Below are 27,372 nucleotides of genomic sequence, written 5' to 3'. Positions count from 1 at the left end.
TCATCATCCTCATCATGTTTTCTCAGCACAGCCTGCAGGTGTGTCTGGAGGTGTGCAGGACTCACGTGGTGATATGTCAGCAGCCTCTGGCACCCCGCTCTGGGAGAGGCTGTGGGGAGCAGGCCCAGTCAGTCACCTTGTGAGTGATTAAAAAAGGCAAACTTACGTGTTTGGTGCTCCACACCTGCCTATGGGCTAATTAGAATGCCCTAATTAGAATGACCTAATTAGAGGTGAGTAAAACATTTTTATGAGCTTGCCACTGAGTGTGCTGCAGGACACAGCTCCTCCAGCACAAATTCCTTGTGCTGCTGTCCTGGGCCCTGTGTGGAGCAGGCACGCAGGGGAGGTGGCAGAAGGGCCACCCAAACACCCAGAGCCACTGGGGTCTCCTCCAGGCCTGTCTCTGACCCCAGCATCAGTGCTCTTTGTCATCCAGCATGTGACAACATGACCACAAACAACATTCTGAGTGTTTTATTAACAAGTATAATACATATGCACTGTGCACTAAATATACTAAATATACTAAATATAGTATGAGGACTGTACAGTACAAATTTTTTATGTTCACAGTTTGACATGACAAAATGTCATTACTGAGTTCCCATTGGACTACCAAAGTAGAAACAGTGAAAGTACATTAAACATTCACATCTTTAGTAAGAATAGATTACCAAAATGTCTCCATGTTTGCAAGTTATAGTAATGCATGATAGAAACCTTTAATTAGCCATTTTGTCTTATTAGCTTATAAAATATATTACATTTTATTTTAAAAATTCTGCATAGTTTATAGAAGTATCAAAGTAAATAAAAAGTCCTTGCCATATTTGCAGGTGAGAGATGCTAAGCAAAAAGATTATTTTGACCCTCTAAAGTACATTAAGTGCTAATATCTGTAAAATATAATGAAAAATGGTCTAGCCCTCTTAAGAGATGTAAAATGCTTTGTAAATTTTTTGGAAGGATTTGTATTCATCATGTTGCTATCCTTGGCAAAGACAACATATTTGAACAAGATGTGGCATTAGAAGTATCACTGCAGAATGCCATGTGTATATTTAAATAAACCCCACACATTCATACTTGCTTAGTTTCTTGCAATTGTCTTAGAAACTAGGAATTTATCATAATCAAATAGCTTAAACAGGCACATTTTAGTAAAACAGTATTACCTGTTACACACTGCACACTGCAATACTGTTACAGAGAAAGGTGGGGGGGTTTAAAATACTCATTCTCCAGGATTTTCTGTCTAAACTGGCTTTTCTTTAGGGCATAGATGGAATGACTGGTTTTGCAAAGTAGTTAAGTGAGTACATTTCAAAGTTGCAATCCTTCAAATCAAAGTTTGCTAAAATTACACAATGAGCTGGTTAAGATGTGAATTCACATTCAGCTAAAAGTGTATTTGTTTGTGACCTTTTAGACATCGCACAGACACTACAGACACAACTGAAAAATTCTATAAGGAAGGCACTATCATGTAATAATCTCAAATTTTTATATTTAATATTGAAATTTCTGTTGTCCTAATTCACAAGACACATGAATGAAATTTGAAAGCTCAATCTCCACTGTATTAGACTTCATCATTAGCATAAATACTTTCAGGAAAAAGGTACGTAAGCTAATGAATTAACATGGCAAATAACCTAGACTAAATTATCTGAAGTAACTCTTAGTTACGAAGAAGTTCTGCTTTTAGGGTACTAATTTAAAAATATTAAAAACATACTAATGAAAACATTATATGTAAGCCTCAAAAGAGAAACAGCATTAGAAAGAAATGTTCCTTAAACATCCTGAATTTTATAAATTTCCATTTTTAAGGTAAAAATGGGACCAGTTGCCATTAAGTCGCTGATTTTCTAGTATCTGTTTTTCCCCTCATCAACAGAACAGAGAATTGTTTTCATCCCAGGGTACTAAACATCTGTAGACTTGTGACTGATGCCACAGGGCTCCCTCCACACAGCCTCCCAGCCAGTGACACGCCTGGATTTACAAAATTACCATTAAAACCTAGAGCCAATTTGGCTACCACTGACCAAAAAAAAAAAAAAGGAAGTCCACATTCTGGAACAGCTGCTCATTAATATCAGTCTCTTTCCTACAAGTTTCTCAATGTCACTAACAATCTGGCCTACCAAGAAAGTAAAAAGGCTGATTCATGTGCCGGGTGTTTCAGTGCCACAGGTGAGCAATGAGGGAGAGCTGGAAGACACAAGATGCAGCCCTGCCGAGGTGGTGAGGATGTATGGAGCTGGAACAGAGCAATTGCTGTCAGAGCATTTTTCTACAGAAGTACAAACCTCTCCTTCTCTAATTCCACAGGCATGTGGATGTCATCAGAACAGCTGGTAAAGTCCTATCACCAAATAAAGGCTCTTTGCACTCACACTCCTGCATCTCAAAGATTGTTTGGCATTGGGCTCCATTGGTTATAGAAGTACAGCCTACCTGCTCCACAAGCTCAAAATTACCCACCTGCAGATGGACACTCCACCTGTCTCCTGCAGGGTTCTACCAAACACTTCCTCCCCCCACACCTCCATTGTTCCCTGGGTTTTTCCAAAAGAAAGGAAAAGCTGACTTCAGTATGTTTAACGTACAGGGAATGGTGGTTACCTTACATAGGGCAAGGAAGGGAAATGCACTTCTGTGTGAGTGTAGAGAAATACATCCTTTTTCCTTGCAGCGCCACAAAGTCTGCCAGCTAATACAGACAGAAACCTTCCTTTCAGAGGATCCCAGACAGGACCATTTCTAGGAGCAACTGCAGGTTGCCTGAATTCAGTTTCTTTTAGCTATGGAGTTCTGTTTGCTAATGGGCATGGTTTTAATGCAATAGACACGTCCACAGGGAAGCAGTTGTACCTACCATGGAGAGACTACCAGAGTCACAAACCAGAGTTAGGAACATCTGGTATGTGCTTTTATCCAAAACAGATACATTAGTCAATTTATCATCAGAAGTACTTCAGATCTGATGCCATCTTCTCATAAAAATATTGTGGATCAATAATTTTAAATACTGTAGTGTATTACAGTGGTACTCACAACAGTACAGTTCAGAGCATTTTTGACTTAATGATTGCTATTTTCTGAAGTACAGCAAAGAGAAAAAAATTATTCAGAAGAAATGCAGGGGGGCATGAATGCAGGGGGATAATCTCTATCCCTGAAATGAGGTGCAGTAGGTTTCCATGAATGTCATTTAATGCCAAATCACAGGAGAGTACCATAGACTCACAGAATCATAGAATATGCTGAGTTGGAAGGGATCCATCAGGATCATTGAGTCCAACTCCTGGCCCTGCACAGGACACCCAAAAGTCACACCATGTGCCTGAGAGCATTGTCCAGACACTTAGACAGGCTTGGTGTTGTGACCACTTCCCTGGGAAGCCTGTTCCAGTGCCCAACCACCCTCTGGGTGAAGAACTTCCGGAGGGTAAACCCTTGACTCAGCTTCACGCTGTTCCATCCATACACTTGCACAGAAACCAGACATACAGAGTCACACAAAGTCTTCCTTTAACAAATCCACTGGGGCATTATGTAAGAAAAACAAGGATATATACTACACTGTAATACAGATGACAGATGGCATTGGTTTAGATGCACAGTATTGCGTACGGACCAATTCCTGCCCATTTCTCTTCTTGACTGGGGTAAATGATACTATGAGTCAATCTTTCTGTAAAGTAATTACACTGTTTAGATTTATTTCCTCAGTATTACTATTACTCACTGTTTGGGCAGAGGGGATTTCTAAATCAGGTGACTTCCTAAAACTGTTGTATGAACCACACTGCAGAAATCAACACAGCTGGCAGAGTCCATTCATTGCATTGTTGAGCATAAAATGAGAGTGTATCCCTTACGGGGCACATAAATAATAGTCTCTGGCAAGGACTAGCACTTCGGATATTCAATAACATTTACTATTTTATCAGTATATGCTGGGTTGATTATATGAAGAAACCAACAAAAGCTGTTAGTTTAAAAATTCCCTTATTCACAAATGAAATACAATGAACATACTGAATGCAGAAAGGGTTTGCTTAGCATCCCCAGAAGAAAAAAAAGAAGTGTTCACATTCTTTAGGTCTGACCCGTGGCAAGGACATAGAAGGGTTAGATAACATCTGTTACTGACCATACGTAAGCTTTTAATGGTACAAACTCAGAGATCCAGACCAGCTGAATCCAAATTAAAATGCATGTGTAAAAAACAAAAAAGTGTGGCAGGAGTCAGGGAGAGAAGACATTCAGACTAGCATGTGGCGTTTCCTGTGAAGAGCGAGATGGTCTGAGCGTGAAAAGCTGCGGTCACAGTCTGGACACTGGAAGGGTTTGATTCCTGTGTGCTTGCGGAAATGCCGCGTCAGTTCATCAGAACGAGCAAACTTCCACGTGCACCCCTCCCAAGTGCATTTGTAAGGTTTTTCTCCTGGAGAGGAAACACAGAAGTGGGGATTTAAGATGTGAACACATCAGTTCTGATCACATTAAGTTCACAAATAAATCTGATAGATTTATTCTACTGCCTTGCCAAATTTCAGTAAGTACTTCAATGCTTACTCAAAAAGCCTCTGAACAGCTCAAAGCTGAAGAGTATTCTGTGGTAGAAACTGTGTAGTCGAAGTTAACTGACCAAAACATTGCTACCTGCTGCAACTTATATTTTTTATTGCCTCCCTGTTCCTCTCTCTGCCATATTAGCACTTGTTTTATATTATGACACCCAGAAGGATGAAGGTTTAAGCATTAGTTCCGAGTATTTTCAAAACTGGGATCTCATTTTCTGGGAGAAAGGACTGTGCTACCATAAAGCACAACAGCCAGAAATCTTGTGATTTCTGAAATTTAATGCAGTGTAAATGACTGGCATCACTGCCGCAAGTACCTCAACTTAAACTCTCTCTCTATCATTACTAATATGTCATCCTCCTCCTTGAACAGCACTGTATTGCCCAACAGGTAAATGGCTTGATGCACAACAGAGATTAACTGGGCTCCATTTTTCCTAAAAGAGGGTACCCTTGTAAAAACCTTGGATGTATATATAGTCATTCAGCATGCAAAGATGAACATTTCTGTGGAGAGCAAAGATGGGGATGTTTACTGAATACTCATTCAGATAAAAAGCACCACTGCACCAGTGGTTAGCATCTCCAGAGAGCAGATGTGTTTGCATTTGGCATACAGTCCAAACTTCTGCAGATGGGCTACTCCCATAGAAATTACAGTCAAATTTAACAGTGATGTCATAGGTGAGCCAGTGCAATTTGAACTGATTTGGTGTTTACAGGCTGTGCAGATTGAGTAAACTGCAAGCAACTGGACACAAAATGAGTGAAGAGCCAGTGAATGTAACACATATCAGCATGCACTGTGAACTGTTCTGGCTTACAGTCTCTTATTGTAGGTTTTTCCTACTACGTCCTCTGTCTTTTGCTCAGGCTATAATTATTTTCACAACAATGCCAGAGGTACCTTCTGTCATTTTGTTATTTACACCTGTGGTCACCTGGCCATTAGCAGAAGTAACAAGCTTAGCCTACTATTTTACCACAGACTTGATGAAAGAGAAGCACAGCTATGCTCAGACCTGTATGGGTTCTTCGGTGAGCTTTCAGGTGGGAGCTTTTAGTGTAGACTTTGTTGCAGCCTTCATAATCACATCGATGTATTCTGCGTTTTCGTTGTGTGTCTGGGGATTCCACAGGTAAAGGTCTCTTTCCTGGCTGAACTATAACTGAAGGGTGATTCCTGCAAAGTTAAATTTATGTTAAAATCAAAAACATTTAGCACAGCAAACCTCAGCTAATATGATTCATAACAGAGCCTTTTATTCACTACCACTCTGTCTCTTGGCAGAAAGAACAACATTACATGCATGTCGAAAAATTCAGAAGGGTTTAGCAAATTTTGTGTATTTTAGCAGTAATATTTTTAAATGTTTACTCACTTTGTGGCATGATGTAGCCATTTTTACTACTTCCTAGCTCTTTTTTAAAACTTTCAGAGAAAAAACCCCATTCAACTTTGTGTTTTTCAGTCAAACCAAATTTCTTAAACCCTGAGTGAACTTTTCTTGCGTTTGTTCACTTTTTTTTCCCCTTCAAATACAACTAATTTGATTGTAATTGGAAACAGCTATTCCATATTATTAAAGAAATTGTATCTTTAGGGTTTCAAAGCAGAACTCAATCTTTATCGTTCCAGCCACTCCTTTAGAATGTAATTAAGAATTTCCTGTTTGGTGCTGGCAGCAGGGTGCGGCCTCCCTGTACCACTGACGTCAATTCCTAAAAGTAGAGCTTAGCCTGTGTGCCACACCCACAGGATGTCTGAAGTTGTCCCTCCACCTTCTTAAACATCATTTTTCACTTTAGAAGCTCACAGGTACAGTGCAGGTAAGACTATGAACTAAATGTGGACTTCTGCTGTAAACAAACCCATCAATGTTCACGTGTGCGAAAACATAAAAGCTTCTTAAAAGGTGTCTTTGACTGTTGAATGACACCCCTACTGTAAAACTGGGGATAACCTTGACTCTTTCTTCCACATCAATCTTAAAAAACTCATGTTTGTCAAAAAGGTATGTGTCGAATATAACGTGCAGATATTAGCATTCCTTGTTGCAAAACCAGCTCCCCCATGCAACACAAAGGAACTTTCTAGAACTCCTGTCTGTTCTAAGTTAATGTATTTCACATGTTTTTACCAATCAACTCATGTTTTGTAACACTGGGTTCTATTGGTTACTTACTCCAAGTTCCTTTAGGGCCTAATATTTAGAAACATTGAATTCCTACTTCCCTCAGCACAATAAAGGGCACGTGCTGAAGACAGAGAATCTTGAGCATGGCTTAAGAAGAAAAGATTTTTCTATGACCCCACAGCAGCAGGATGCAGATAACCGATGTGTGAAAACTTGAATTCTGTTATTGATTCTTTTCTTAAAGAGTTAGAAGCTGGAAACTGGGAACCAAATTCTCTTTCTTGGGTGGTTCTGTGACTGTTGGGTGATGTACTCTTTAAGAACACATTAAGTCTAGCTAAAAATATTATAATGGCAGGAAACCTCAGATGGTGATGTTAGACAGAGACACACACACTCTTAAATAAGAAGGCAGGCTTCTAGCTTCCAAAGAAACAGCTCTCCAAAGCAATGCTCAGTTTCAATGCAGTTGCATACCAGTCTTTTTGGAGAAGCTCGAGCTTAGGACAGCAAACAGACTTGGTTTAAGTAATTATGTGTGGAGCCTAGTCCTGGACATGGTAACATCTGGGAAAAGGGAGAGAAAGGATATTGGCCATTTGTGATTTAGATTTTCAATCTGCAAGTGTCTGGAAAAAGCACTGAGAATGTCTCCTTTTCCCCTTATGGGAGAGGAGGCTGGCAAGACAACAGAATGTTATCAATAATCAGATAGGGTGTGGCAGTTTTAAAAAATGGCTAGGGTGGTGTCAAATTCAGAGGTAAATATTAAGTAAGTGCCAATAATAAAAGCACAGCCCTAATTCTTTCGTTCCCTCTTCTACAACTAGATGTAAGTTCATGTATGTACCATTTGGCACTCTTCAATAGGTAAGAGTACCTTCTAAAAATTACGGTAAAACTTCAACAGCTTTTTCTTCTTTACCACAGACCATACTATGCTGACAGCATGAGTTAGACTTTGAAACTTGCATTAAAATACGTTAATGAGGCTCCTTATACTATTATTATTACCTCAAGTTTGATTTTAGAAATAACTGCAGTTACATTGATTACCAGACATACTAGAAAGTCCAACCATCCCTCCAGAAATGTCACCAACATTATTTTTAGAGATAGATAGATAGATATAGACAGATATACTGCCAAAAGCTAACACTAAAGCAAAATAAGTCACTTAAAAATCTTAAATTTAAGTCACTTCAGTGAGACTAAAGGTTTCCTATACCCCTTTAATGCAGCTTAGATGTCTGGGCAGTTGGAACCAATGAATAGTGATAAAAACTTCAATGCCTAGCTATAGCTCATAAAGCTGTGAGACAACAACATTCTTTAATAATAAAGGTGTAAGTATCTCACATCTTGTAACTTGTGTGAGTTGTCTATGTATTTTTTTAATGATAAATACAGTTTATAAACTTGTTTTGGATACAGCAGAATGTGAACCTGAAAGGGCTGGCTCCAGGAGCAAGAACTAGAGCTTCACAGGAGAGCTACAATGCAATTTAAGCTGTTACAGTGCACGGACAGAATCCCCATGAACATCACACTCTATATGGGCAAGCAGAGTTGATGCTTAGGAAACATGGACATACAAATGTTTTCTGTAATAAAGTTATCTACATATGAGACCAAATTTTACATTCTTTGCTCAGTGGATGGGTTTGCTGGGGAAACTACGCCCAGTGGGAAATAAATAATGCAAATCACTATTGCAGGGGACAAGTCTGCAGAAGTCTCAGCCCTGGAGGAAGGGTGTGGTACCAGCCAGGAACAGCACTTACTGGTTTGCTCTTGTTAAAGAGACTTAACAAAGACAAAAAATAAACTGAACCATTTGATAGTCCTGACCTAGCAGTAGTTAGTTCCAGCTACATAAGGATCTGACTCCCTTGTGTGGTAGGTCCATTATGGAAGGTAAGTTACTAACTAGTAAACATGCATGCTTACTATTTTATGCAATAAACATGTATAAGGTGATTTAAAAGAAACTAATTTATAAAAGCTAGCTGGCATCCAATTGCCAAGAGCCTGCAGTCTCGGAGGTGCATCCAGACTGTTTGAAGACAAGGAGGGGTGCCCACAAGAAGGCTGTTGTGGAATGCAGCCAGCCATGGTGCTGTGGTGTGCTTTTGAACCCCATGGCCATCTGCAGGAGGAAGAGGCAGCGTTCTGGAGGAAATACAGGAGATCACCCATCCATCCCATGCTTTTCCTTCTCTCTCTGAACCATAATCACACTGGGTTTTGAGCGTGTGACTTGAAACCCTCTTTCCCTTACTCTGTAAGGTGAGGTCAAACACAACCACCTCAAGGATGACAGTGAGCAAGAGAGAAGTGCAGAAATGGATCCTGAGGTTCTGTGCTGTGAGCCCTGCTCAGCTGCCAGCTTCAGCTCCTGCCAGAGCCACGTTGGCAGCCTGCACTGCCTGCTGAAGGATGAGCCTGGCTCTGGGTCATTCCGTGGCTTTAACAAGCTGACAGGATTTTCCCCAGAAAAACAGGAAATGGAAGGGTGCCCATGGCTCCTCATGAGAGGAGAACTGAGAATTTTTTAATGTTTTCAATTAAAAGGTTTATGCCCCAGACCTAATTTCTTCTTCTAGCCCTTGTCATTTCTTCTGCAAACAGCACTGGTTTAGAACCCATTAGATCTGTGACCCAGTTCATGCAGGGGGCCTAGTAACAGCTATGCCAGCACAATGAGTTAATACAGGGGTGGAAAAAGTGGCTGTGAGGGAAGAAAGCTTCAGAAACTACTTGAGGTGCCAAAAAAATCACCCCCAGAACAATGGCCTCAGGTAAAAATGCAATTTCACTTATACACACAGAACTTGTAAGGCTGAAGAGGTTCTTCCCACCAAGCAGGCAAAATTTTTGAAAAGACAAAGAAGTCCTCCAAGAAGAAAAAGTCACAACACTCATTTTAAAGAAAGGTATTTAAAGTAACATGGATAGATATATCAGTATGAACTGTCTTTTAAGTTTCTTTCAATTTTGCGGCTGGTTTTACATAAGTAGGTTATCACTGGCTTATGGGAGTCCTGCTTTCAGTAAATTGTGGAACTGTAACCTATCATCACTTTAGAAATGCATTTCAGAAATGACAGATCTATTGCAAGGTATAAATATGTATCAACTCCTGTACTGCTGAAGAAGGGGGAAAAGAAAGTTGAAATCACATTTCACAGTGGCAGTGGTGGGAGGGATGAACGTGTATTTTATTACATGTTCTAAAGCACAGCAACAATCCTTCCCACTCCTCAGAACTGCTAACTGCTGTATGAAATGCTTTCCATTGCTCTGCTGATCTTGGGACTACTGTTAGCTACTTACTCTTGCAACATTACTTGCTGAGGAGACAATGAGGTCATCATTGGAGGTGACATTTGTTCAGGATAGAAGTCAGTCTTTGATGGTTCACTTCCTGGCTCTACTTTGATTGTTTTCTTCAGTGTGGGCTTCTCATAAGACTCAATGACAGGCACTGTATGGCAGAGGGTAGGAGAGGGAAGGCAACATATACAAATTATGAAGAGTTATGGAAATAAATAATATTTTAAAAAACGCTATAGTTAAAAAAATCCATCAGTTCTACATTTACTGTGACAATTTACACTAAATACAAAATCTTTCAGCTAGTTATCTCCTGATGAACTATGACTCAAAACATTTCTATTAATTTTCACCAGTCCGATGTTATTATCAGTCCAAATCTCAGTAGATCAATAGTTTACGTAGATACAAACAAGAGCAATGGAGCTGGTGAAGGGTCGGGAGAGCAAGTCCTGTGAGGAGCAGCTGAGGGAGCTGGGATTGTTTATCCTGGAGAAAATGAGGCTCAGAGGAGACCTCATCACTCTCTGCAACTGCCTGCAAGGACAAGAGGAAATGGCTTCAAGGTGCACCAGGGGAGGTTTAGGTTGGACATTAGGAAGAATTTCTTCCCAGAAAGGGTGATTAAACATTGGAATGGGCAGCCCAGAGAGGTGGTGGAGTCACTGTCCCTGGAGGTGCTTAAGGAAAGACTGGCTGTGTCACTCAGTGCCATGATCTGGTTGGAAAGGTGGTGTTGGGTCACAGGTTGGACTCTATGATCTCAGAGGTCTTTTCAACCTAATTGATTCTGTGATCCTTATCCTTGGTAAGTCTGGTAAAATATTTACACAACAAATTCTATGCCTCTTTATTCTGGAAGAACAGAAATTACTTTCCACTTCCTAAAATATCAACAACCCACAGAAACCAAGTGCTTGGATATTTGTCTTATTTTGTGGAGATGAGACAGCATAAAAAGCAATTCTGACAACACCAACCTTGCATGCTACTTGGAGTTTCCATCTCATCTGGGAGAACTGTGGACACCATGATGGGCTGCTGGAGATGGGGAGCATACATGAAAGGAACTGGCTGGACCACAACAGGCTGAATAACCGGGAGTATCCCAGGGCTTCTGAGTCCATGGCGTGAAAGAGCAGCGGCCATTACAGGAGGGATTGTTATTGGCATGGAAAGAGGCTGCACTCCTGGGGGTGACGGTGTGAATTTACTGAGAGGTGAGCTGGGGGAGGACAGAGTCAATCCAGGTGAACTTCTCCTGTGCACAGTCTGAAATTTTAGTGGGGAAGGAGAACTTCCAGTTGAAGGCGGCGAGCTCCGTTTATTTACGGTAAGGTCTACTGGCTCCATCTGGATCCCATTTGATAGTCCTTCAGGGCTGGAGTAGAATTTATTGTGCAACATACTTGGTGTAGAATAAATGACGCCGTATTTGTTTGGCTTCATTTGGTCCATGTAATTGGATGGGTATGACTGTCAGAAGGAGTGGAAAAGAAACACAGAAAATCAAATAATAAATCAACACATGCAAGCAGCTGCTGCTGAAAAAGAAAGGCAGCCAATAAAACAGCAAAATGAAAAAGTTTCAAGAAAGCACTTTGATGTAGTTTCTAAATAAAATGGAATTAAATAAAGCCTCAGATTCCCCACACAGGAAGTTAAGTTCTGATTCACTAACTGTTTCAGAAGCAATGTAAGACAGATTATGAAAACAAATCTTCAAGGCTTATTCAGCTACTTTTCTCCCTTTAAAATTGCCTGTCATATATTCATGCCTGTACATTTCTTAACTGACCTGGGAGATAATCTGCTATGCCAAGCATGTAACTGTGTACTGAAGATCATCAATTCTGGAAACAGGGGAGCTCAGCTGGGTTTAGAATTGCAAATAATGGGTCCCAATCAACTGCTAAAGTAATTGAAAAACAATCATCACTAAAGAAAGAAATTATGAATCTGAACCCTACAATCAATACAAAATACTCAGCTGAACTATATAAATAATGGGTAACTCAAGAGTGCAAAAGGTAAAATCTAAACCTTTCTAAACGATTTTTTGAGATAAAAAGCAGCTACTTAGCCAGTCTAATTTTGGAAAATGAGCACAAGGATAAACATTTGGTGTGTTGGAAGAATGTTCCTCTTAGTGGTAGCTAGCAGTTCCCATTACAATATAAACCCCAAAACTAATCTTGACCTATGTGGCGATCTCCACAATTTAGTAATAATTTATATATTTATATATATATGTATGTGTGTACATACGTATTATAAAAGTAAAACACACATATCTAGTGATTTTTGAAAACCAAGAAGTATTAACATGAACTGTAGAATGCAGTATTATTAAACAAATACTGTATTTAAAAACTGTTAAAAACTGAGGTTGTTCACTAACAGCTAACTCACAGTGGAAACTGATGTGATGCTCTAACACAAAAATGAGATACAGAAAATGCAATGCACATAAATTTTAGTTGTGTTTTCAACTTTTTGAAATAAAATGCTATCTTTGGATTTTAGGTAAGTAAACTAATAATAAAAAACTAATTACTTCCTTGGCACCAAAAGTATTTTGATGAGTGGGATTAAAAATGTTCAAAATGGTATAAAGTGAAACATCAGAAGCATAAAACTACTGCATTTTTATAACATTATTTCCATAACATTTCAATTCTTTTTCCTCCTGGGGTGAACACTGCTGTCAATATATCTTCCTGGTTTCCTACCTCTGTCTTCCCTATGAGGAAACACTTGGTTCATTTTAAATGTCAATGGTAACAGGAGGTATTTTTGCAAAATGACATAAGTATAATTTTCTTATTTTCAGTTACTGTTTGAAACACCGAGTTTAGAAAATATTATATTTTCCTCCTGCATTCATAGCACTGTGATAGAACAACAAAGCTGAGTCCCTCAGTCCATAAAACATTCAAATAAAGCAGCACACAAAATGGTGATTAATCTTCAGACACTAAATATTACATTAAAATCTCTGCAAGTTATATATTCTCTTTATGACTATTCTTACAAATTCCATCTATAGAAACATTCATCTTTGATGGTAATTGGTTCATCAAAATTTTATTAAATGCCATTATTCAAGAAGTATTGTCTGTAGACTTGCCAGAACTGCTGAGCCAAGGTATGAAATTATCAGCATTCTAAGTGATGGAGACCACTAAATATTGATATAATTTAATATTTAGCAGCATTTGGTATCTATTAAATTGGATCAAATTATGGGCATAGCCAAAAAAATAATAATTTTTTCAAGTAAGAAACATTAAATACTTCCATTAAAACTCCTTTTATTGGTTTACAGTACAGAGTTCACCCAGGTTTAATGAACTGTAAACATTCCACCACTAAGCATCAGTGCATTTACAGTGCTGCAGGATTGTCAGGGATGATCACAATGTCATTGCCTATGAACTTCTCTTCCATTGCAAGAATGCTAAAAAGGAAAAAGCCTGTGAAATTTAAATCTCCAGGAATGCTTTTGGCCAATGAGTCTATTAAAGAACAAGCATCCTTAGGGGTAACCTTATCCTGAGAACACCCGGTGGGAATTCAAGGAATAACTGTCTGGATGCTCACATAGCTTCTGCATTCTTTGATGAGGGAGTGATGATGATTGTGATTGATTTTGGTGCACAGCCTGCAAAAGGGTAGAAATGCTGCTGGACACTGGGAAAACTGGTCTCCTGAGACTGTGGGCAGCTTCCAGGTGGATTTCCCCCTCCCCAGCAGGAGGCCAGCAGAATATGCCCACAGTGAAGACTGGACCACTCATTTTTTTGGATAGGTGAATAAAAATGCCAAGATTCAGTCACATACAAAGATAAAATCATAAGTAATTCCACAGGTGCTTTGAGTTGTGCATTCTGCAAGGCCAAAGACTGTAAACATTTCTAGCTGAACCTGCTTTTATATATATATATATGATAACCCTTTAGACCTCAGTATGTTACATACTGCATTGGCAATATTTAGATACTGTATTATCAATAAATTGAATCGTCATGACCCACATAATCAGTGTCATACTTCTTAGTGCCTGACCAAGTCTTCTCTCTACTACTCTGCTACACAGAGAAAAACCGTTTATTCCAATTCAAACAAAAAGCAACTTGTTTCACCAAATGGTAACTGGTCCAAATGTTTAAAAAGTCGTTTAAGAAGTCCTTGCAGGTAAGTAAGTAACCCTGCAGGTAGGACTCAGATGACTTTGTCAGTAGTTCATTAAGAACTATCGTAATGTATGTTCAATAATTCATTTCAATAAATGGCATGAGCTGTTGGTAGAGTGATGAAATAGTGTGGGTGCAAGCTTCAGTCACCTGAAAAGTATAGTTAATCCTTTCAGCCACACACCCTGAAACACAGTGGTGTCAAAACCATTACTAATTTCCTCCTTCCCCTCCAACTACTGTGATGTTTTAGAGACAAAGACTTTACACCTACAGTGTAAAGAGTACACCTACATTCAGAGAGAAGAGTGAGATATTCCTAAGAGGCTTAATTTAATTTGGCCTCTAATGATTCTATCAGAATGAAAGATGCAATACAAATAATCCTGATTGCAGACTTCCAGGTTATGTTAGCCCAGTGTGCTCTGCTTAGCACCTCTCAACGTCAATACGACAATTTCTCTCTCATTCCACCTCCTCAAAAGGTGGTCAAGAAAACTAACTCACTCAGTAGCTGCTATCCTTTCTCATTTTCTCTCCATATCACAATACCTCCCTTTAGAGGTGTCTCCAGAGCAGTTTCTGTTGTGGCACCAGGGCTCCAAGGAAACCACAAGACCAAGAAGAGCTAGGGGGGCTCAAGGGCTTGGGGCTAAGCAGCCTCTGTGTGTACAGGACCTGAAACACACATGCTCCTCAGCCTGAGGGAAAACAAAGTAGTGTCCAGTGATGGAAACGTCACCCAGAAACCATACTTTCCTCTGGACTTTCTGCTTTTTCTTTTCTGCTTTTTTTTTCCCCTCATGCAGTGGCAAAAAGAAAAACATACAGATGTGGTCAAATGCTCTGAGTAGTCTTTAACAGCCGGTCAGAGAGACTTAAGAGAAGACTCCAAAGGTCCAAAGCATGGAAGGCACCACATCACTGGGAGAAGGATATGGTACAGAATAACCACTATTTGGAACTCCAGCCTTGAAATGCACTTGGCTCAGAAACACTCCCTTGTTTTTCCCACTGCAGTTTTTCCTTCATCTGCTGGTCTGGGAAAGACTGCTTGCTCCTCTCCTGGTGAGCTTTTTGAGGGACTGACCTTGCACATCTGGCAGAAGCACAAAGCTGTTTAGGGCACTTGTGTGTCTAGTGCAGAGCCCCAAACCATTGCAGAACCTTCTCTGGGAGATGAAGGCAGATGTGCCCAAAAGGTGGCCCAAAAGACAGCAATGACACTTCTGATTTCAACAGACACCATTAATAGTCTTAGAGTATAGCAGATAATCACCACGAATCTTAATACAGTTACACTGTAACTGGAATTAAAGTGACAGGCTGGCCAATACTAAAATTCTTTCTTTACTGGAATTCATTGTACTTTCAGTGACAGTTATTTTTCTATCATTACTCTCCAGCAAATAAACCCCACAAAAGTCAAACTGTAATTTTAAAACGCATATAAACCTAACTCCCAAAAGTGATATTAATAGCACAGAAGAAATCAGACTGCTTAGAGATGCATTTAAATTTATGAAAATTACTCTTTATTTTAAATAAAAGAGGAAACAAACTTTTCACTGAAAGATGCCATTCAGAGCACAAGTTTAAAGGACTCTGAGTTATATACACTGACTTCACCCTTTTAATGGACCAGCCTTTCTAGGGGTGTGGTTTCATGTTACACTTAATCGGTTATTGCAGGCTAAAAGCTGAAAGGGGAGGTTCTCTCATGCTCTCTCTCTCCCCTTGCTCTAATATTGAGCAGCTGCACAGAATGAGTCAGATCAGCTTCTTGATCTGACCAAAAAATGAGTATTTTTGGTGGGTTAGCAATTCTGACCATTCAGTGAGCTGATCCAAAGGTTCCAAACCATTCTCAGACCACACAATTCTTCAGTCACGCAAAGGAGACACAAAGCTGGTGAGGAGGGAGCAAAGTCAAAGCCTTTCCTTTCAGCAGCAGCCTGTATCATCACAATTCTCACTGTACTGCTCCCACCTACGTGTCCCACTGCTGTTGCTTATCAGACTTTTCTCTGAGATGACCCTATTCTCTGAGTTCATGGAAAGTTAACCCATTTTTAAAGAAGCAACAAGTGTAACTAAGAGGAGTGTCTCCTCTTCCCCTTTTCCCCCCTGTCCTAGTTCTCATTTGTTCACTTGGTAAAGCAGTGCAGCCAGTTTACCCAGCAAAAAGCCATTGTTGGTTTGGGTTTTTGCAGGATTAATTTTCTGCTGTTTAGAGCAGAGCTAGCCACAGGCACCTGTTACCACAACCAAGAGAAAAACAAAAAAAGGCACAGCAAGAAGCTGTTCACTTAGTTCAAGGGTGTAACACTGAAACCACAGGCCATTGCCACTTCACCATGAAGCGTGGCAACTTAATTTCAGCCCACCTCCGTGAGCAGCATGAGCCACAGAGATGATATTTACAGAGCAGTGGCTCAGGAGTACAGGGATGCTCCCTCCTCTCATAGGCAACTGCTCAGGTCATTTAAGGCAATAAATTAATAAACTACAGAAAGTTTTCCTTTCTGATTGCACTAAGAGCAAAATAGAGCTTCATATGCTTTCCTAACCTAGTCCAAATCTTAATTACAACTCATTATTAATTTAAAGGTGGAAAAATTAAAGAGTCATCTTTAGGGCCAAAATATTTGAAAAGTCTTACCACTGAAACAGGCTCCATGGCTTCTTGCTTGATAGGGACTGGGTCAAACATTAGCATCTTTTTTATTCACCTGTCCTGATGCCTCTGAGGTTCTGTCCTGCTGGGGAAAGACAAGGTGTTAGAAAGCCATGGGAAATACCTGAACCAACTTTCTGAATTGTAGAGAATTTACTAGTTTGTCAGATTAATGTGAATATTTATCCATCTCCAACAGAAATTTTTAAATCTTTGACTGAATTTATTGCAAGATTTTTCTTTCCAAATTGCTATTGAAACAAAGGGACATCTGTTCACTTTAAATGAAAGGCAAATTGAATTTCTGTTGTGCATGTCAGCACACCAAGACCACAGAATTTTCACTTTCATTAGCTGTCAAGTGTTTTAACACATCAGAGTTTAGACCACACATTTCTCATCACCATTACAACCTCAGAATAATCTTGTTTATACAAGTGAACTGATTCTGGAAAGGATCTCTCTTTCCTAAGAGTCCTAACAGAAACACTCAATAGATCACATACAGTGACACTGATATCAATGCAAAAAAAGGATTAAAATTCAAGACTAACTTGAACTACATTCTACATGCTACAATAACTTAACAGAAAAAATGCATCAGTTACTAGATATTAGTTATTATCAAGATAATAGATCAGTTATTAGATATTAGTTATTATTAAGATAATAGATTTACTGACAATTCAACAACTATTTGTGCTAACTGTGCAAAATAAAAGCACTTTAAAAAAATCTGCTTGCATTCTGTGCAGCTTCAGGGTTTTTTTCCTACAGCGTTCAACCTTACTTGGCCAATCCCTAAATGCCTGAAATAAAAGTATTTAGCATAAAGCATGTCACAGCTCTCATACTACACATTTGCCATGGTGATCTTGGAAAGATACTGGGAAGGAAAGCAGATACCTGTTCTGGGTAAAGCCATAAGGGTACACGATGAAACTAAGAGGAAGCAAAAGGAATTTGCTCACAATGACATTTAGATGTTGCCAAGCTGTTTATAAATCACTCGAGGTTATACATTATATGACTGATGTCAAAGGAGCAAATTCTGATTTTACCCCGCAGACTTAGCCCTGCCTGGAGGCGCTGCGACCTCTTTCAAGAGCGAGGGCAGAAGTAAATGACACAAATTCAATGTGGCCAGTAGATGGCACTGGAAAGAAGCGAATCCAGCCAGGCTCCAGCATCGGCAATTCACCCCCTTCAGCAGCACAGGCTGAAGGCTCACCAACACATTCGTACCTGCGGCTGGGAAATTCTCCCAGGAATGTAAATGAACATTTAAAGATGTACCTCCTCAAATTAAAACAATTCTAATAAGCCTACGCTAATGAACAATTTTGCAGTTAACGTGTTCATAGATCAAAATTTGTTAAGAGAGACAGCATGAGTTGTTACAAGTCTACTGTTAGTTATTCAGGTATATAAATGAAGTTTAAAGACTTTTGGAAATATATTACAACAGTGTGTGCTTTGAATAATGGAAACAAACAAGTCTCAGAGTAAATTATAGTATCTTCATAATTCACCTTATAAAAGTTGAAGGCCTGACAAAAACAAATTGCAAAACTAAAGTGAAACAAATTATGCAGCTTAATGAAATTTCCAGTTTAGTACGTAGTTTTAGTTTGGGAGCAGTGGTGTAAGATAGCACTATGTGCTGAAAGTTGTGGTAATTCCTTAAATACCTTAAGCATGTTCGTGAGAAGGTTATTAATTATACTATTTTCTTTGAATGGTTATCATTAGATAACTGCTACCTAGTTAATCTTTCTCAGGTTTCAACAAGTCACATAGCTAGAGCTAATGTTTCAGAATACTGACTTCCCAGAAATATATCCACACATCTCTGCATCACCCATATTCTCACACATTCATCTGCACTGTGAAAACAGAGCAGTTGTACTTTTAGACACGAAAAAAGTTTACAGTAAAATGGAGCCACTCAGAGCTCCTATATAGGAATTTGGAACTAATTCCTTTCAGGTTTCCTGAAACTTCTGATTTTTAGCTTCTATGTGCATAGATAAAGTAACACACCAATTTGTACTTTAGTGAAGGAGGAAAGGAAAGAAAGAAGAGAAATAGAGAAAGAAAGGAATGGGAGGGAGGCAGGGAAGGGAGGAGGGGAAAGGGAGGGAGGGAGGAAGGGAGGGAGGAAGGGAGGGAGGAAGGGAGGAAGGGAGGAAGGGAGGAAGGGAGGAAGGGAGGAAGGGAGGAAGGAAGGAAGGAAGGAAGGAAGGAAGGAAGGAAGGAAGGAAGGAAGGAAGGAAGGAAGGAAGGAAGGAAGGAAGGAAGGAAGGTTGTTCTAAGTGAATGCAACGACGCTCATCCTTTGTGTAATTTTTGTAATTCTAAAACTGTATTTTCTTCAGTTTAAGAATTACTTGTTTTAACCTTTTGCTCCAAGAAAGTGTGTGAAAAGACACTTGATACACATTTCATGTGTCATGCTACAGATTTCAGTGTTTCCTGAGATAGCTCTAAATCACTGTGCAGGAATTAAGCTGATATAGACAACACGAAGTGTACTACTCTGAACAAAAGTGAAAAGTAATTCTCAATCTTTCCCAAGTGCAGTCATCTAAGATCAGCAGAGGAAAACTTTACTTTTATGTAAATTTACTATGCTGCATCACAGTACAGGAATCAAGCACTTCTTTATCATGTTACTCTTAAGCAGGTTTCTTTTCCCTGTTTTATAGTGACTGGAAACCAATTTTCAAGAACAGAAAATTAATTAAAATGCAACACTTGGTCCTGTAGGACCGCTACAGAGTCGATACAAGTGAGCTTTGGATCTGACATTTAAAATTTAGTTCAAAATGATGTATTTCTAAGGCTGTAAATAAACTCACAAAATACTCCTCTTTGTATTAAAAATAATGCTCCAAATTGATAGCTTGGACCACACTCGTGAGCAAATATGTGCATGTACAATCACACAAATAAAGCATGGTACTTCTACTAAGAAGCAGGTAGTTCTTCCCAGAATATTTGTAAAATCATGCCTATTAACTCAAAACTTCTCAGTCTTTCTCTCCTAAACATTTGAGAAGGGGGCAATAAGAAAGGTAAACTTATCTGTTTCTATTACAGAGGAATGAAAAAATAGTTGGGTTCTACTTTACCGAGTGATTTCAGAATCTACTTGCATGAAGGCCTGCAAATTGTTTAGTATATACAAATAATTTCTGGAAAATCAAAATACCATCTCTCATTCCTGAGGTGCTCTGGAAAAACTGGTGAGGTGACAACAACATATTCATGTTAAATGTATTAAAAATAAGCACTTTTGTCTTTGACTTTATTAGGTAAACTATTTTGCATTAAAGGGTTTTCTCATGCAAGGTAGAAGAATTTAATATGAATGTAATCTGAAACTAAATAATTAACTGCAATCCGGTAAGCAAACATTCCACCCTCTCTTTTTTTTTTGCTCTCCCACTTTTTTTCTGCTAACAAGCCACCCAGTTTTACTTTCTTGCCTCCTCCCATTCACTCCACCCAGTGGATCTCTGCCAAGTCAGTCCAACTTGTCCAAACAGGACCTGGCTTTTGATAAGATTTTGCTCACACCCTGTACTTCAGAAAGACAAATGAAGCAACTGGGTTTTGTATGCAAATCGGGACAGGTGCAAGGTAAAGTCCAGGCAAAGTCCCTCAGTATTCCCCTATCTGAAGTCCAATGAAGACAGCAAGCCAGAAACAACACAAATTCTGTCCTTATGATCCAATATACAGCCAGGCATCCATTCCAGAAGGGAAGTTAATTATCATTAGAGCTCATCACCTTGTCAGGATTGAACACTTGTCAATATTAACTTCTTGACAGGTGTATGGTTTATTGTTTCAGAGACATAATTAAGATTAAATGAAAGCTGAAAGGTACTTAAACATGTATTCTGACAATAAGGGCTTGTGTGCATTATTTACCCTGGATGAAATGTGCAAAGTGGTTAAAGAATGCACTCAGACCTCATATCTGCACTGCACAGCAGCTGGAAAAGGGCAACTGCAGTGCAGCTACTCCCAGCAGCCCTGCACATCTACCTTCAAGGTCCACCAACTCTGCAGACCTGCGATGAAAGGGTGGGGTGGAGGGCCAGTTTTGACTGCACACATCCAACAACAAAGGTTTGATCTAATATAAAGCCTGTGCTCCCATGAAATACCTGGAAGAGCAGCCCATGACTGACTTGCTGCAGACAGGGGGTGGTGACCATACACTCTGCCCCTCTTCACTCTGCCTGCCAACACATACAGGGTTTATTTCCTCAATCTTTGTGCCCGGGGGAAACAAAGGAATGGTGCCCCATGCACAGCAAGCTTTTATCTAGAAGCTTCAAGGTATGATTGTTATTGTCAGTATAATTACAGAATAGTGTAATGGTATCTGCTAAATTAGCACTGCATGAGTGCCCTCTGCAAGAACTGCAGCTCTTGCAGCACTGTTTGAATCCAGCAGCAAACATTATCACGCTGCAAAAGCTCTTCAGTCCAAGCACTCTGGGACTCACACATGCTGCTCTGAACCTATGACTTCTGTGAACCTCAAGACAAACTTGCTCTGATACAAGGGAGAAACAATAGTATCAGAGGATTCTCCACTGATAAAATCCAGAAGAGAAGGGAGGTCTTCTGAACCCAGGTGAAAAGTTCTCTTTAGTGGAACTTCCGAAGAGTTTGACAGAGAGGAACCAGTTTCTGAGACAAACACTCCCTGAGGAATGTAAAAAAGCTGTTTTCCAGAGCTCATAAGGTATTTGCACTTTACTGTACCAGTTGCTCATCAAGACCTGAGTCAGCAAAAGAGTGTTTCTAACGTTCCATTAACTTTAATGGGAAGTAAGCAAGTGCTTAACTGCACTTGACCCCAAAATAGCAGAAGACAAAGAAGCTCTCCAGTTCAGCCCAGCAGTCAGACTCAGCCAAAGCACCAAAGGTCCAGACGTGGTGCTGTGGGAAGAGACCAGAGCAGCCAAACCATGAGGAACAGAGCAGAAGGAGAATCAGAAAGAACCAGCATGCCAAGAAAATGTTCTAGTGATCAACAGCTTTCTGTGTTTATTTGCTGGATTTGCTCTGGGTAACAATAACAATTGTTGAAAAAGTTAGAATATTTTGTAAAAGAAAATTGTACCTGGGCAAAAATTTTCTCCTCAAAGTTTTATTGATAGGCATTAAGAAAAAGAGCATTTCTACAGAATTCTGGTATTGAGTATTTCAAACTTTATTTGTTTCTTAGCAAAGACTTAAAAATCTTTCATCCTCCTCTTTTCAGGACTGCAAGTAGGCTGAAAAACTTGTGGTTTTGCACAACTTGTGCATCATAACTTTGTTGATGTCACCTTTTTTGACTTAGAATTGCTTTGACATGTAGCTGACCAATTAGTATTTCAATTAAATTTCTGCTAATACTGTTGCAGGCTCTTTGAAGCCATGTGTCTAGAAATGGCTTTCTTGTATGTAAAAATCTTGGGGAAAAAATGTTCTTGAAGTGCTTGTAAAGAAAATATCTTCTTTACCAAGGAAAAATTGAGCCCATGTAAACCCTGTTCAACCTTCAGTTCTATACTCACTAAACCTAGGAGGAGAACCTCTTGAGGCACCTCCATTAGACAATATTCTCCCTTATCAGGGCAGACTGCAGTCTGGTTTCCTGTCTCAAGCTACTTCTTAGAAGGAGAAACAGTCTAGTAAGGATAAAAGATCAGACTTTTGAAAACAAATGAAGTATGTGGAAAGGTATGATAATCTTCCCCTTCTAAACTGAGCTTTGCTTTTCTTGTTGTGTTTTTCTTAAGTGGTTAATTTTTAAGATAATTTGAAAGGAGAAATATTAAACCTTACAGTTGTGAGGGGAAAATGACAGAAAATACTGTTCTCTTATGTCATTGGGTTCTGCTATTTCAGGAAACGAGAAAAAGAGATTCAACATCTTTATAGCATGGGAAAGAAAAAAGAAAATCTAATCCTAGAAAAAGGAAGTATACATTTAAGAATAACAGCCTAAATGATAGATTTGAGCAAGAATCCAAACACAGGGCAAATGATAACGGACTTCTATGAACCTATGGAAATAAAAAAAAAAAAAAACAAACAGGAAAATGAGCTGGACAGTGTAGTGAGTACAAATGTGACAGTGATCAAAGTAACTTAGACTCTAAAAAAAAAAAGTGGAAACTCTGTCATGTCTTCATGGATCAAGCTGGTTGGTTGGTAACACACATGGACTGCATAACAGACAGACCATGCGTTTGGTGGGAGGGTTTTTCCCTTCAGTTTACTATTTAAAACCTGTTGGAGCTTTGTCTTTCCATTTGGCTGATCTACACTTACACCTTTTTCCCCTGGGAGATATCACCTACAGCTACAAAACCCTCAAAGGAAGCTTTGGCATCAAGTGACCGCTTCACAGGGAAGAGTTAAATCTCTCCTAAAACCAGCTCTGCCAAACTTCATATTCTGGATTGGAAGCAACTAGCCTCGGAATGAAAACACAAAGATTGAATGCTGACAGCATAAAAGAACTCTAAAAGTCCTCCTGTTAGCGGTCTTAATTAATATTTAAAAGTTGGTTTACAAAAATTATTATAATTTTAACCTCAGTTCCCTATTTTACAGAACTTCTGGCTACAAAAAGGTGTGAACCACAAAATTTACTGCATTTATTATACAGCAGTTTCCAATATTAAACACAGTTAAATGCAACTCTTTTCCTCTGTCATTGGGAAAAAAAGATTAACTGTTTGAAATCTTGGGCAAATTAACAGTACAAGAATTAAAATATATAATTGTGTTCTAATGGGTAAACTCGTCCATGGTGTTCTAAAACAAACAGAAATAACAACAAAATAAAAACTGAGAGCAACACATTAAAATAATCAATAAACAACTTACCAAAACGGCGTAGCCAAATACTTCCTTTTATCTGGATTTCTGAATAGACAAAAAACAGTTTGCTGTTAATATGTGCACACAATCCAATAAAATTTTTTTCCCATACAATTAAGCTCTGAAAGAAGTTTAAATTGTGTACTTAGATATTTCCTAAAGATACGTTCAGTGATCTCAAACAACTAACTTGTAGCATCCAGAAGAGCAAGAGCAGGAACTAAAAGACTACTTTAAAAATGACTGGAGGGGAAAAAAAACACGAAAATGAAAGGGTGGAAGTACTTCTGTGTGTACAGTAACCATGCATATTCCAGGCCATAAGAAACACAGAGGAATAAATACTCCATCTTGCATTTTCATCCAAGGCACACTGAAGTTAATGCAAGTTTTTCTCTCTGTTTCAGTGAGCTTTGGTTTGGGTTCTTTAGCTCTTCTTCTGTCAGATTCAAAGTAACAGAAAGATTTATGTTTTTCTCAATTTCCTCTCAATTTCTCACTACATCTGCCTGTAACAGGGTGAAGGGGAAAGATAAATATAAAAACAGGAGTGAAACAATTACTTTTATGCCTTCAAAAATGTAAAATGTGGGACAGCAGTACTTATTAATGCCAAACAAATTTAGACAGCAGTGCCTCATTTTCTGTATTACATCTGGAAGACAATGAGCCTTCTAGCCTGCATAAGGGGAAAATACTTCTTTTGAGATTTGGAAATACAAAGTGCTCATAGTGAGCCGTTCAGGCTGAGTAAGGGCTGAAGTTAAAACCCTCTCCTAACTGTGAGCCTACAGAAGTGGACTTTCTTCTCACATATGCTCTTTATACATCAGTGCAACTCTGTGACTTTAATGGAGCTATTCCAGATCAGCTGATGAGCAAGTGAGAGCAGAAAACTGGCTCACAACTTTCTGGAGACTTGAGTTCAAGTTTTCAGCGAACAGAGCTCAAAACTCCAGTTCACCCCCAGAAGTGCATTGGAGTGGAAGGGGCGTGTTAAAGGTTAACTTGGAAACCTCGTTATGACATAACACAGGCATCTTAAGCAATCCTGAGTGTGTAGAGACATGATAACTCATCGGGTGGGGATTGGGAGTTGAGGGGCAGTGACAAGGGGCCTGGACAGGCTACTGAACTGCCAGAAAACAGCCTGAAACAGGAAAGAGCACCACATATGCCACTTGGAATGTGTGACGCAAACCCCAGCCTTGAAACAAAGAACAGGAAACAGCTCTGCTGGCTGTGCTGGGGAGAAAGCACAGAGAAACATTTAGGCGGCCCTCCCTGACCCTATATTCATGAGCAGCTGGAGTCTTTTAAAACAACAACAGTGGGTGGAGGTGTTTGTTCATTGGGTGTGAATAAAAACACTGTCCTGATGCAGGGGACCTGCCCTATTTACAAACAGGCTCCCTTAACAGGCGGGAGCAGGAGATTTTAAGACACCACAGGTCAGGAGTATTTGCTGAAACCTTCCCTTAGACCAGTTGGTTTATTACTGTATTCATGCCAGTAGCTAAACAGAGCTCTGGCCTCATGACATCAGAGGCAGCACCCAGCCTGGCAGAAGCACCTTCTTCCCAGAGAGCTGGGGGATGAGAACTGCAGGAAGGATTTCTAAAGCTTGGGGCTGCTCCTGGACAGTGGCTCACTCACGCTCAATGCTGCTCCATAGCTGAGCACCAACATCACTCAGAGCACCCAAGAATATTTTTCTAAGCCATTACATGCTTAGCCTAACACATCCCTGTTTTCATATGCACTCAGACTTCACTTCAGAATCTGATTTCCCAGGAATTTACTACTTTTAGTTTTGAAGCACCCACATAAAAGCTGAATAAGTGAAGCTGAAGCAGAGGAATAGCACAACTTGTCTAGATTTCAGGCAGTAGAAGAACTTCAACACTTGTTTTCCTTCAAAGCTGTGGTTTCAAACATTCTCTCCTCTCTTAGATACCTTGCATCAGTTATTTATACACCATGGGTGGGACATCTAATATTATCAAGTGTGAGAATGTTACAGCAAATTACGTGGATGAGTACCACAGCAACACCAATGAATACTGTGGGGTTCCAAGGTTGGAGTTTAATAATGAACACGGGGTAAAAACTGGCTAGCACAGCACCTACACAGCAAGGTGTGAGTTTTATGCCAATAGTGTCAGTTCCTTACTTCTTCATACTGAATAACTGCAAATACAGGTAATTTGGTGATTGTATAACATCTTTATACTCACTGAGTCTTCAACTCATCTCACTCACACATCTTTATTTATCTGAAGGCTTTTGTTTTGGCTAAACAGATGTTGACTAGGTCAGATGGTCACAGCACCTTAGGGCTCCCTCGCAGCCCTGCAACTTGGAGGAAGTTTTGCTTGGATTCTTAGGACAGGGAAAGACCATTTAGCATTCTTTCCTTCCCCCACCCCTTGCCCTTACCCCCAGTCTCCCTTGTGATCCGTACCATAGCTACAACAGCATGTGCAGGGAAAAAAACCAGAAACATTTGCCTGCTTGTGAAAAAAAGGCTACTCAAGTCAGCTTCGGGTTTTTTATATTTCAATACTAGGTAGTAGCAATAAATTCCTAAAAATAAAAGGTGAAAGCTAATTTGAAATAAGTGTCCACTGGGTAAGGTGAGATTATCAAATCCAGATATAAATCATCTCACACAAGCACCAGCTGCTCATATGATTATCACACCGGTATCTTAAAAGTATTTGATGGAAAGTCAGTAGTCAGAAGACATGTCTTTCTTTTCAATACAGGTAATGTATACTTATGAATATTAGTTTAAATGAAGTCTTGAGAGCTCTCCTATCAGCTACTCAAATTCAGCTTTTCCCAACAATTAAACCTTCAGAGTTCAGTTCCACAAACAGTGACACTTCCTGAATTCTCAAAGGTGAGGAAGTGAATAAAACAGTGGACCACGCATGTACAGTACCTGAAGCAAAAGGGAAGTGCACAAAACATCTTTAAGGTATTTTAAATGTAACTCCTGAATGACCACTTAAGCTATTCTGAACTAGGTCTCTCTCCCGAGCTCCAGTTAGCGCTGTGCTCTCCCAGCGCAGGCTCGCCTTGCTGAGCCTTCCTTTGCCAGGGCTCCCCTGGCTGTGCCAGGCACTCACCTGACAGCGGTCCGAGGCAAATAACTCCTATTCCCATTTCGGTTAAAAAATAAATAAACAAAAAATTTAAAAAACAAAAACAAACTAAAAACCCTTAAAAAAACCCCACCAATAAAAGACATCTAGCAAAGGAAAGGTTATTTCTAACTCCACACTTCGCTCCTGTGCTGTCGCACGTTTTACCTTCGCCTGCATGGCGGCCAAGCGGTGCTAAGGTGACGTGACAATACGAGGGGCAGGGATTCGGGAGCCGATTTCATCCTAGACTTCACCAGGAGTTAAACGGGGGCCATGGCGCTTGCCGATCCGCTCCGGGAGGAACACGGCCCGGACGCCAGCTCCTGCCCTGCCCACTACTGAGCGAGCCCGCTATACTTTCCACCTCGGCCT

The 27,372-nt window shown here is 39.7% G+C and overlaps 1 protein-coding gene across 2 annotated transcripts; it reads right to left on the bottom strand.

Moving 5' to 3' along the window:
* Window positions 1-461: 461 nt before the first annotated feature.
* KLF3 (Kruppel like factor 3) lies at window positions 462-27,218 on the bottom strand. Of its 2 annotated transcripts, XM_005415452.3 has the most exons (7): window positions 27,166-27,218; window positions 23,855-23,893; window positions 16,934-17,030; window positions 11,056-11,551; window positions 10,076-10,226; window positions 5,624-5,784; window positions 462-4,462 (listed from the first exon to the last, which is right to left on the bottom strand). In XM_005415452.3, the coding sequence occupies exons 3-7, from the start codon at window positions 16,988-16,990 to the stop codon at window positions 4,281-4,283; spliced, it is 1,047 nt and encodes a 348-aa protein (XP_005415509.1). In that variant the 5' UTR covers window positions 16,991-17,030; window positions 23,855-23,893; window positions 27,166-27,218; the 3' UTR covers window positions 462-4,280. The 2 variants fall into 2 exon arrangements, with proteins under 2 accessions (XP_005415509.1, XP_014167369.1); XM_014311894.2 differs by lacking the exon at window positions 27,166-27,218 and having other exon boundaries at window positions 3,932-4,462; window positions 16,934-17,033.
* Window positions 27,219-27,372: the final 154 nt, after the last annotated feature.

This window comes from Geospiza fortis, unplaced genomic scaffold, assembly GCF_000277835.1.
Source record: "Geospiza fortis unplaced genomic scaffold, GeoFor_1.0 scaffold40, whole genome shotgun sequence".
NCBI classification, from domain to species: Eukaryota; Metazoa; Chordata; class Aves; order Passeriformes; family Thraupidae; genus Geospiza; species Geospiza fortis.
Note: the sequence above shows the minus strand (reverse complement) of the source record. Positions and strands in the feature narration are given on the sequence as shown.